General features: G+C 47.6%; 1 protein-coding gene across 1 annotated transcript in view; it reads right to left on the bottom strand.

Annotated features, from left to right (window-relative positions):
• LOC132782422 (disintegrin and metalloproteinase domain-containing protein 2-like) overlaps positions 1-12929 on the bottom strand; it is an 80364-nt gene that overhangs the window by 28254 nt on the left and 39181 nt on the right. The window contains exons 13-14 of the mRNA XM_067470854.1: positions 10363-10452; positions 6209-6404 (exon numbers count right to left, since the gene is read on the bottom strand). Coding sequence (XP_067326955.1) covers positions 6209-6404; positions 10363-10452 — 286 coding nt within the window. The remainder of the gene's footprint in view (positions 1-6208; positions 6405-10362; positions 10453-12929) is intronic.

Here is a 12929-nt window from a genome sequence, read left to right as displayed (position 1 = left end):
GGTACTCATTATACACAGAGCATTTATATATAAATAGATATATATATAGATATATAGATATATACACACACACACACACACACACACACACACACACATATATATATATATACACACACACACACACCTTAATTTTTGGGCTTTTATGTCTCTTCTGCTGTGTTTTCCAGCAGATGATGGTCACTCGTTGAGTTGTTGGGTGTCTTGTGGCCAATTTTGATGTCAATTCGCCCAGTGGTTTTGGAGTTCTGTTAACCCCACAAACTAATAGCTCTATCTTTAACATTTCCGAAAGACATGTGGGCACACGTATCGCGTACTCCCAGAAGAGAGGCGTTTGCTTGGTATTGTTTAAAATGGGTGAGAGTCAAGTTTTTATTTATTTATTTATTTATTTATTTGCTTCATTTATTCATTCTCAGCCCTTGGGCGACTCAAAGTGGTTAACAATAGCAAAATTCAATGCTCAACATCACTGCTCTGGTGTTTAACATCTCTATGCGACCACTTGCTCAGCTGGTTCGAGGTTTTGGGCTGGAGTGTTATCAGTATGCCGATGACACTCAACTGGTGCTGAAGATGGAAGGCTGACCGGACTCTGTACCCGATTGTTTCCATCAGTGCCTCAAGGACATGACTAGATGGCTGCGTGCCAGGAGGTTGAGGGTGAATCCAGCCAAGACGGAGATCCTACGGCTGGGTCAACCAGGCAGTGGGGACATCCAGCTGCCTACTCTGGATGGCGAGGCGCTACGCCCATCATCGTTGTTCAAGAGTCTGGGAGTCCTTTTGGCCCCTCTGCTGACAATGGAGGCCCAGGTCTCCGCCGTGAGCAGAACCGCCTTTTTTCACCTGCGGCAGGCTAGACGGCTGGCCCCCTCCATGTCCAGGGACGACCTCACTATGGTGATCCAGGCCACGGTCATCTCAAGACTGGACTACTGTAACGCCCTCTACACTGGCCTTCCTCTGTCGGTGATCCGGAAGCTCAAGTTGGTACAAAATGCAGCTGCTCGGCTTCTTGCGGGAATTCTGATGAGATGCCACATCACCCCAATCTTACTACAGCCAGAGGCGGCCCCAGGTAATTTTCAACGGTAAGCAAACAGTATTTTGGTGCGCCCCCCCCCCTCCAACCAATCATTGATATATATTTTCTGTTTGTCATGGGAGTTCTGTGTGCCATATTTGGTTCAATTCCATCATTGGTGGAGTTCAGAATGCTCTTTGATTGTAGGTGAACTATACATCCCAGTAACTACACTTGCCGCACTTGCTCCCTTGCCTGGCCTGCTTTGGGTCCGGAGGCGTGCCTGAAGACCCCGGCGTGTGCACCAAAAGTCACCTCTTCTCCTGACTTTCTCCTCAGCCATTGGGACCAAGAGAGAGAGAGAGAGAGAGAGAGAGAGGTGGAGATGCCCACCTTTCCTGAAGGTAGGCGCAACAACAAAGGAGGGAGCGGAGGTGGGAGATACCTCCAGCCAGAGGGTCTCTCTCTCTCTCTCTTGGTCCCAATGGCTGAAGAGAAAGTCAGGAGAAGAGGCGACTTTTGGTGCGCACGCTGGGGTCTTCAGACACGCCTCCGGACCTGAAGCGGGCCAGGCGCGGTGGCTCCGCCCCTTGGCCCACCCGCGGATTGGGGAGAGGAGAGGAGGCGGGTAGAGCGTCGGGGATCGGGAAAGGGAGCCGGTCATGGGGAAGGGATCGAACGCGGAGAACGATTGAGCGGCGGCTCTGCTCGTGCACCCGGTAGCCAGGTGGAGCAGGAACGAGAGGGGCTAGGCGAGGCTCAAGGGCCCGGCCCCTTTGGGAAGAGGATCGCCCTGCAGCGAGGCAAAAAAGCCGAGGCTCCCCCCGGGCTGCTAGGGCTGTTGTGAGCTGAGGGGGCGCTCCTCAAGTGGCAGTCGAGGGGCATTTACACAGGCGCCTCTGCGCCCCTGGCAAAAAAAGGTGTTCTGCGACCGCTTACTTCGCGTAATGGACGAGCCGCCCCTGACTACAGCTGCATTGGTTACCCATTGAGCACCAGATCACTTTCAAAGGGATGGGACTCACCTTGAAGGCCTTACATGGTCTGAGGCCGATGTATCTGAGGGATCGTCTCACCCCCTACCAACCCCAGAGATCCCTCCATTCTGAGGACCAAAATCTACTGGAAGCCCCCAGTGTCAAGACCTTGCGTCTAGCGGCAACCAGACGCAGAGCCTTCACAGCAGTGGCACCATCACTCCGGAATACTCTGCCACCTGAAGTCCGTGCCTTGTGGGACTTATCAGCTTTCCGCAGGGCGTGTAAGACATACCTGTTTCGACAGGCTTTTAATGTTTGATAGTGTTGTTTTTAAACTGTTTTAAATTGCTTTTAAACTTTGTTAGATTTTAGCTATTCTTGTAAGCCGCTCCGAGCCCCAGGGGAGTGGCCACATAGAAGTTTAAATAATAAATAAATAAATAAATAAATAAATAAATAAAAACAGTTAAAAAAACAATTAAAACAATGACATAATATTGTCGAAGGCTTTCATGACCGGAATCACTAACTTGTTGTAGGGTTTTTTCAGGCTATATGGCCATGGTCTATCTAGAGCATGGTCAAACTTTTAAAACTTTTTAAAGTTCACTGTCCCTCAGACCGATGGAGGGCCGGACTATAGTTTTTTTTTTTTAAAAAAAATCAATTAAAAAACTCCTATGCACATTGCAGATATCTGATTTTGCTGTGTGGAAGGGCCCTTCGAGGGAGGGGGTTCTTTCTAGCCCTCTTAAGGCAGTAATTCCAGGAGCAGAGAATGGGAGATCTTCCTATTTCTAGTCTGAACAAAATCTGGTTACCAGTATTTAAAAAAACTCTAAAATTATAACGGTAAATAAAGAACAACCCTCAAACACAGGGGAACTCCAGACAAGAAACAATCAGGGCCAGCTAATCACCTCTCAACAAAGGATTCTCCCCAAAAACTGTCAGGTTATGAAAGGCAATCAAGGTGGCCAATTGCAGTCTAGACTACTGCAACGCTCTCTACGTGGGGTTGCCTTTGAAGACAGCTCGGAAGCTCCAACTAGTCCAATGCTCGGCAGCCATGATACTAACAGGAGCGGAGCGCAGGGAGCATACAACTCCTTTGCTGCACCAGCTCCACTGGCTGCCAATTTGCTACCGGGCTCAATTCAAAGTGCTGGCGTTGGCCTATAAAGCCCTAAACGGTTCCGGCCCAAGATACCTATCCGAACGTATCTCTGCCTATGAACCCACCAGGACTCTAAGATCTTCTGGGGAGACCCTGCTCTCGATCCCGCCTGCTTCACAAGCACGGCTGGCGGGGACGAGGGACAGGGCCTTCTCTGTGGTGGCCCCTCGGGTGTGGAACGCCCTTCCCATGGACATTAGAACAGCTCCTACGTTAATGGTGTTTCGAAGGAAACTAAAAACCCGGCTGTTTGAACAGGCATTCAGATAAACAGCGCAATGAATACGATGAATATAGGAACGGAATTATAGACGAATTGGATCACGATTCTAGTTACGAGACGTTAATGTGTTGTTATTGATGTGTCATTCCTTTGTATATTATGCTCTTAATGGTTTTTAAATTGTATATTGTTATGATTGTCTTTTTGCTCTTGTTGTGAACCGCGTTGAGTCGCCTATGGGCTGAGAAACTGCGGTATACAAGCAAAGTAAATAAATGAATAAATAAATAAATAAATTGAAACATTCATACCTACCTCCAACAGACAAGAGTTCTTTCTCCCAACCAATTTTCCTGGTTAAAGGTTTTCCTCTGACATGAAGTCCAGTCGTGTCTGACTCTGGGGTGTGGTGCTCATCTGCATTTCTAAGTCGAAGAGCCGGCGTTGTCTGTAGACACCTCCAAGGTCATGTGGCCAGCATGACTGCATGGAGCGCTGGGGCAGCCTTCCTTGGCTGGCTCACGCTGCCCATTGGGCCCGATGGGCAGCGTGAGCCTGCCAAGGGAGGAGCAGCCCCGCGTGGCCTACTCACGCATAAAGCACCTTGCGAGGTACTTTACGTGTGAGTAGACCATGCGGAGCAGCTGCCCTTGGCTGGCTCACGCTGCCCATCGGGCCTGACAGATAGCGTTAGCCTGCCAAGGGAGGAGCAGCCCCGTGCGGCCTACTCGCGCGTAAAACACCTCGCAAGGTGCTTTACACGCGAGTAGGCCATGCGGAGCAGCTGCCCTTGGCTGGCTCACGCTGCCCATCAGGCCTGACGGATAGTGTGAGCCAGCCAAGGGAGGGGCACTGTGTGGGAGGGGGAGCGCTCCTCCTCTGCGGGCCGGATAAGTGCCCTTGGCGGGCCGGAAGTGGCCCATGGGCCGTAGTTTGGGGACCCCTGTTCTAGAGGCATTCTCTCCTGGCGTTTCGCCTGCATCTATGGCAAGCATCCTCAGAGGTAGCTTGCCATAGATGCAGGCGAAACGCCAGGAGAGAATGCCTCTAGAACAGGAGTCCTCAAACTAAGGCCTGGGGGCCGGATGCAGCCCTCCAAGGTCATTTACCCGGCCCTCGCTCAGGGTCAACCTAAGTCTGAAATGACTTGAAAGGACACAACAACAACAACAATCCTATCTCATCAGCCAAAAGCAGGCCCACACTTCCCATTGAAATACTAATAAGTTTATATTTGTTAACATTGTTCTTCATTTTAATTATTGTATTGTTTTGAATTGAAATTGAATCCAGACAAGACAGAGGTCCTCCTGGTCAGTCGTAAGGCCGAGCAGGTCATAGGGTTACAGCCTGTGTTAGACGGGGTCACACTCCCCCTGAAGACGCAGGTTCGCAGCTTGGGAGTGATCCTGGAAACCCAGGTCTCGGCGGTGGCCGGGAGAGCTTATGCACAATTAAAACTTGTGCGCCAGTTGCGTCCGTACCTTGGGAAGTCAGATCTGGCCACGGTGGTCCACGCTCTTGTTACATCCTGATTGGATTACTGCAACGCACTCTACGTGGGGTTGCCTTTGGAGACTGTTCGGAAACTCCAACTAGTCCAGCGGGAGGCAGCCAGATTGCTCACCGGAGCGTCATACAGGGAGCATACCACCCCACTGTTGTGTCAGCTCCACTGGCTGCCGATCCAATTCCGAGCACAATTCAAAGTGCTGGTTTTGACCTACAAAACCCTTTACGGTTCCGGCCCATTGTATCTGTCCGAACGGATCTCCCTCTACATCCCACCTCGGAATCTAAGATCTTCTGGGGAGGCCCTGCTCTCGACCCCGCCACTCTCACAAGTGAGGTTGGCGGGGACGAGGAGCAGGGCCTTCTCGGTGGTGGCCCCTCACCTGTGGAATTCACTCCCGGGGGAAATTAGATCGGCGACATCCCTCCTTTCCTTCAGAAAAAAATTGAAAACATGGATTTGGAGCCAGGCGTTTGGACAACCTGGCAGATGAAAAAGGAATGGAATTATGGAACTCTGAAAGACGCACGCTGAGCTCGTGATTAGTTTTTAGGGATTGTGTTCTATATTGATTGTTTAATTGTGATAAATGTTGATTGCTGTTTTTATACGTACATGTACTCTATGTAGGCATCGAATTGTGCCTTTTTCGTAAGCCGCCCTGAGTCCCCCCTTGGGGGTTGAGAAGGGTGGGGGTAAAAGTAACTGAAATAAATTAAATTTAATTAATTAATTAATTAATTAAATAAGTGTTTTTTACACTACAAATAAGATATGTGCAGCGTGCATAGGAATTCATTCATGGTTTTTTTTCCAAATTATAATCCGGCCCTCCAACAGTTTGAGGGACTGTGACCTGGCCCTCTGTTTAAAAAGTTTGTGGACCCCTGATCTAGACCATGGCCATATAGCCCGAAAAAAACCTACAACAACCCAATGGCATAATAAATAATCAATTAAACATCAATATCACATCTCATTGGCGTCTCATAGGTAGAATCAAAATCCAATCTCATAATCCGTTGTTCCATATTACTATATTCAATACACTGCTTGAATAACCCAGGTTTTAACTTGTTAAGAGGGAGGAAGCAGATCTAATCTCTCTAGGGAGGGCGTTCCACAGCCGAGGGGCCACCACTGAGAAGGCGCTGTCTCTCGTCCCCACCAGACGGACTTGTGATGCAGGCGGGACCGAGAGCAGGGCCTCCCCAGACGATCTTAACGCCCTAGCTGGTTCATAGGACTTTTGTTTAAGTGGCAAGAGAAAAACCCGGAGTCTTACTTTTCCCGAAGAGATCCTGGCAGTGAAGATCCGCCGACTGACACATCCCACCGTAACAGAAGCCAGTGTTGGAGCCACACTTGTGACCATTCTGGACGTAAACATCACTCGGACAAGACGCCGAACTCCCGTTGCAGTACTCAGAGAAGTCGCATTTGTCCGTCGCCGGCCTACATATTGCATTTCGTGGCTTAAACTAGGGAAAAAGAGAAACAAGAAGGAAGCAGAGGCATTCCTAATGGGGACGGGCCATCGCTGCACACAGGCAACAGCAGAAGCAATTGGGGTCCACTTTCAAAGCAACCAAAGCTATGGGAACTGCCTTCCTATGAGGAGTGGCTTAAAGAGATGGGTAAGTTCAGCTGGGGGTGGTGACGGCCGACAGGGAGCTCTGGCGTGGACTGGTCCATGAAGTCACGAAGAGTCGGAGACGACTGAACGAATGAACAAAGTTCAGCTTGCAGAAGAGAAGCTTGAGAGAAAGAAACATGAGAGCCATGTTTAGATATTGGAAAGATGTCATAAAGAAGAAGGAGCAGGATTGTTTTCTGCCATCCTAGAGATTAGGACTCAATAGAGCCATGGGTCCAAATGACCGGAAAAGAGATTCCATCTGAACATTAATATTGGGTTGCTGTAGGTTTTTTGGGCTGTATGGTCATGTTCCTGAAGCATTCTCTCCTGACTTTTTGCCCACATCTATGGCAGGCATCCTCAGAGGTTGTGAAGTGTGTTGGAAACTAGGAAAATGGGGTTTATATATCTCCCAGGGTGGGAGAACAAACTCTTGTCTGTTGGAGCTAAGTGTGAGTGTTGCAGTTAGCCACCTTGATTAGCATTGAATGGCCTTGCAGCTTCAAAGCCTGGCTGCTGGAATGTCCAGGGCGGGAGAAAGAACTCTTGTCTGTTGGAGGCAAGTGTGAATGTTGCAATTGGCCACCTTGATTAGCACTGAATGGCCTTGCAGCTTCAAAGCCTGGCTGTGGAAGGTCCAGGGCGAGAGAAAGAACTCTTGTCTGTTGGAGGCAAGTGTGAATGTTGGAATTGGCCACCTTGATTAGCATTTAATGGCCTTGCAGCTTTAAAGCCTGGCTGCTGGAATGTCCAGGGCGGGAGAAAGAACTCTTGTCTGTTGGAGGCAAGTGTGAATGTTGCAATTGGGCACCTTGATTAACATTGAATGGCCTTGCAGCTTCAAAGCCTGGCTGTGGAAGGTCCAGGGCGAGAGAAAGAACTCTTGTCTGTTGGAGGCAAGTGTGAATGTTGGAATTGGCCACCTTGATTAGCATTGAATGGCCTTGCAGCTTCAGAGCCTGGCTGTGGAAGGTCCAGGGTGGGAGAAAGAACTCTAGTCTGTTGGAGGCAAGTGTGAATGTTGCCATTGGCCACCTTGATTAGCATTGAATGGCCTTGCAGCTTCAAAGCCTGGCTGCTAGAATGTCCATGGCGGGAGAAAGAACTCTTGTCTGTTGGAGGCAAGTATGAATGTTGCAATTGGCCACCTTAATTAGCACTGAATGGCCTTGCAGCTTCACAGCCTGGCTGCTGGAATGTCCACGGCGGGAGAAAGAACTCTTGCCTGTTGGAGGGAAGTGTGAATGTTGCAGTTGGCCACCTTGATTAGCATTGAATGGCCTTGCAGCTTCAAAGCCTGGCTGTGGAAGGTCCAGGGTGGGAGAAAGAACTCTTGTCTGTTGGAGGCAAGTGTTAATGTTGCAATTGGCCACCTTGATTAGCATTAAACGGCCTTGCAGCTTCAAAGCCTGGCTGCTGGAATGTCCAGGGCGGGAGAAAGAACTCTTGTCTGTTGGAGGCAAGTGTGAATGTTGTAATTGGACAGCTTGATTAGCATTAAACGGCCTTGCAGCTTCAAAGCCTGGCTGTGGAATGATGTCCAGGGTGGGAGAAAGAACTCTTGTCTGTCAGAGGTAAGTGTGCGTGTTTCAGTTGGTACATTTTATTGAGTAGCCTATTGGCCGTACATAATTAACATTGACAAACACACTTAACACATACAACCCGCATTTAACACAAACTATTGTATGTGTGCTGTCTGTCCACCTTTCTCACTGATCAGTAGAAATAAACCTGTGTTTTGCTCTAACTGTTTGGACTCCTATGGTGATCCATAGCATCCTGGCAAGTTCCCGGAGTGAGGGACGGCGTTCCCTAGGTTATTTCCCCACTGTAAATACACAATCTGTGAACAAGGTCCCGATCCAGATCAAAGATCTGCATCACCTCCACAGCTTACCCCATCGACTCTAAGTATGCAGTTCTCAGCTTTAAACAGAAAAGGGGGCATTTTCTTTGTCATTTTAGCATTCTGTCCAGCAAATAAAAATAATTTTAATATCAGGATCCCAGTGTGTCTTTTGTATAATCATAGAATCATAGAATCCAAGAGTTGGAAGAGACCTCCTGCGCCATCCGGTCCAACCCCATTCTGCCAAGAAGCAGGAATATCGCATTCAAATCACCCCTGACAGATGGCCATCCAGCCTCTGCTTAAAAGCTTCCAAAGAAGGAGCCTCCACCACTCTCTGGGGCAGAGAGTTCCACTGCTGAACAGTAGGCCTGTGCGGTTTCGTTCGTTAATTCGTTATTTCGTTATTAATTCGTTATTTTTACCACACCCGACGCGATTTCAAAACACATTTTTAAACCCGGAAGGGTTTAAAAATATCGAAACAGCAGCCCCATATATTTTACGAGCTTCAGCTTGTGTCGTTAATGGGATGGAGGCTGCTGAGTGCTGCTGGTGCCTGGGAGCCAATCCGGCGCTCCCAAGCACCCCAGCAGTAAATGGGGCGGGCGGGGCGAAGGGGCGGCGCGAGCAACACAGCTGGGAGGAGGAGGAGGAGGAGGAGGGCGCAGCAGCCGGAGCCAATTGGATGGCGCGGCTCCTGCGCCCTCCTCCTCCTCCTCCTCCTCCTGGCACTTCCTGCAACACAGCTGGGAGGAGGAGGAGGAGGAGGAGGAGGGCGCAGGAGCCGGAGCCGATTGGATGGCGCTCTTGCTGTGAGTTTTCAGGCTCTTTTGCTGTGAGTTTTCAGGGCTGTATGTATGACCATGTTCCAGAAGCATTCTCTCCTGACATTTTGCCCACATCTATGGCAGGCATCCTCAGAGGTCTGTTGGAAACTAGGCAAATGGAGTTTCAGTTTATCTATGGAATGTCCAGGGTGGGAGAAATGAAAGCCATTCAATGCTAATCAAGGTGACCATTACTGCAACATTCACACTTACAAAATGTTTTGTAAATATTTACGAAATTTCGTAAATAACAAAACATTTTTTTGGAAAGTTTTGTAAATATTTTAAATATCGAAACAAAAAAACACCCCAATTACAAATCGATTTTAGAAACAAATTTTTTCTTGATCAAACAGGCCTACTGAACGGCTCTCACAGTCAGGAAGTTCTTCCTCGTGTTCAGATGGAATCTCCTCTCTTGTGGTTTGAAGCCATTGTTCCATTGCGTCCTAGTCTCCAGGGAAGCAGAAAACAAGCTTGCTCCCTCCTCCTCCCTGTGGCTTCCTCTCACATATTTATACATGGCTATCATCATATCTCCTCTCAGCCTTCTCTTCTTCAGGCTAAACATGTCCAGCTCCTTAAGCCGCTCCTCATAGGGCTTGTTCTCCAGACCTTTTATCATTTTAGTCGCCCTCCTCTGGACACATTCCAGCTTGTCAATATCTCTCTTGAATTGTGGTGCCCAGAATTGGACACAATATTCCAGGTGTCGTCTAACCAAAGCAGAATAGAGGGGTAGCATTACTTCCTTAGATCTAGACACTATGCTCCTATTGATGCAGGCCAAAATCCCATTGGCTTTTTTTCGCCACATCACATTCCTGGCTCATGTTTAACTTGTTGTCCACGAGGACTCCAAGATCTTTTCCACACGTACTGCTCTCGAGCCAGGCATTGTCCCCCATTCTGTATCTTTGCATAACGCATGGTCCCAAGTACTGGTTTCTCTCTTTCTTACACAGGTTACAACTAAATAGTATATGTGTGATATCTTCTACCTCTGATGCTCCACAGGTACAAAATCGTTCTTTCTGTGGAACTTGGTTAAACCTTTCAGGTCAGTGCAAATCACCAGCCAGTGAGTCTCTAAACCATTCCCCAAATTTGCTTCTTACCTTACAGTCTTCGCAGCATAATTCATTACTGCACACAGCTCCCCGCTGAAAGGTGCATGTGCTGGTACAACACTTACTGTATTTACAGGCCTGAAAAAAACAACACATGTATTGTGGTGACCACCACAACCATAACATATTGCACTTTCCTCCACCTTACTGAAGGCAACATATAATTGTCCTTCTTTAGGGGTCCCTTTCAAATCTAGCATACTATGTGTGTGTGTGAATCATATATATCTATCTCTATCTATGGCTGGATGGCTCTTTGTCAGGAGGGCTTTGATTACGTTTTCTTGCCCTGGTGAAGGAGTGGATGGCCATAAGTATTTTCTGTTGTTCATGGGGGTTCTGTGTGGGAAGTTTGCCCCAATTCTGTCGTTGATGTGGTTCAGCATGCTCTTTGATTACAGGTGAACTATAAATCCCAGCAACTACAACTCCCAAATGTCAAGGTCTATTTCCCCCAAACTCCTCCAGGGTTCACATTTGGGCAAATGGAGTATTCGTGCCAAGTTTGGTTCAGATCCATCATTGTTTGAATCCACGGTGTTCTCTGGTTGTAGATGAACTACAACTCCCAAACTCAAGCTAAATGCTCACCAAACCCTTCTAATGTTTTCTGTTGGTCATGGGAGTTCTGCGTGCCAAGTTTGGTTCAATTCCATCATTGGTGGGGTTCAGAATGCTCTTTGATTGTAGGTGAACTACAAATCCCAGCAACTACAACTCCCAAATGACAAGGTCTATTTTCCCAAAACTCCACCAGTGTTCACATTTGGGCATACTGAGTATTCATGTAGAGTTTGGTCAAGATCTGTCATTGTTTGAGTCCACAGTGCTCTCTGGATGTAGATGAACGACAACTCCCAAACTCAAGCTCAATGCTCACCAAACCCTTCTAGTGTTTTCTGTTGGTAATGGGAGTTCTGCATGCCAAGTTTGGTTCAATGCCATCATTGGTGGAGTTTACAATGCTCTTTGATTGCACGTGAACTATAAATCCCAGCAATTACAACTCCCAAATGACAAAATCATTTTTTTTTGAGTGAAGGACATACAAGGGGTATTTTTTAAGTAAGGTCCGTTTTGTTATAGACACTAGTAGTTTGCGCGCATACCGCAACGAGAGCGTGCATCATGTACCGGCATGCCTGGGGAACAACTGTGCTGAGTTTCCGCTCTGTAGCTCACCTGTACGGTTCTGTTCTGTGCTTTAAAAATGTTTAAGACTCTCAACTCACCCTCCGCATGTGAGGTTCGCTCAGTGAGACGGTTTTTGTCAGCAAGGAACCTGCCTGCTGCAGAAATCCATCGACAGATTTGTGAAGTGTACGGTGATACTGTGATGAGTGAAAGCAAAGTGCGTAAGTGGGTATGACAATTCAAAGATGGCCGTGACAACGTCCATGATGAGGACCGCTCTGGTCGCCCTTCTTTGATTACAGACGATTTGATCGCACACTCAAATCTTTGGTTTTTGTGGTCCTCTGTTAGGAGTTTCGGGACCCAACGGGAGCACAGTTTCCTAAACTTTAGGTGTTCAGAAACAATGTTGTAAAGCACTGATCTCGACACGTCAGGAAATTCGTTTGAGAGACCTATTATTGTAAAGCGCCTGTTCTCACGAATCCTCGCTTCAACTGAAGCCACCAAATCGTCTGTAATCAAAGAAGGGCGACTGGAGCAGTCCTCATCATGGACGTTGTCACAGCCATCTTGGAATTGTCGTACCCACTTATGCACTTTGCTTTCACTCATCACAGTCTCACCGTACACTTCACAAACCTGTCGATGAATATATACAGTGATATATATAGTATTTTTAAAGTAAGATCCGTTTTGTTGTAGACAGTAGTAGTTCGCATGCATAGCGCAACGAGCTCGTGCGTCGTGTACCGGCAATCCTCGGGAACCACTGTGCTCAGTTTCTGCTCTGTCGCTCACCTGTACGGTTCCGTTCTGTGCTTTAAAAATGTTTAAGACTATCAACTCACCCTCCGCATGTGAGGTTCGCTCAGTGAGACGGTTTTTGGCAGCAAGGAACCTGCCTGCTGCAGAAATCCATTGACAGAGTTGTGAAGTGTACGGTGAGACTGTTATGAGTGAAAGCTAAGTGCGTAAGTGGGTACGACAATTCAAAGATGGCCGTGACAACGTCCACGATGAGGACCGCTCCGGTCGCCCTTCTTTGATTACAGACGATTTGGTGGCTTTTGGTGGCGGTAAGTTTTTATGAAGAGGGTATTTTAAAATTGGTTCAGAGGTATGATAAGTGTTTGAACAAACTTGGCAACTATGTCAAAAAATAGAGTGAAGTATGTACTTTCTGAAAATAAATTTACTTTTTTGAAATAACCTTTCGTTGTGTACTAATGTTCAAACGGACCTTACTTTAATAATACCCTCGTACATTAGGTTGTTAGGTGTCTTGTGTCCAAATTTGGTGTCAATTCGTCCAGTGGTTTTTGAGTTATGTTAATCCCATAAACGGACATGACATTTTTATTTATATACGTAAAAACTAACTACATTTCTTCATGTTAAGAACTGGGTCTGAGCTACTC

The sequence above is a fragment of the Anolis sagrei genome, chromosome 7 (genome assembly GCF_037176765.1).
Source record: "Anolis sagrei isolate rAnoSag1 chromosome 7, rAnoSag1.mat, whole genome shotgun sequence".
NCBI classification, from domain to species: Eukaryota; Metazoa; Chordata; class Lepidosauria; order Squamata; family Dactyloidae; genus Anolis; species Anolis sagrei.
Note: the sequence above shows the minus strand (reverse complement) of the source record. Positions and strands in the feature narration are given on the sequence as shown.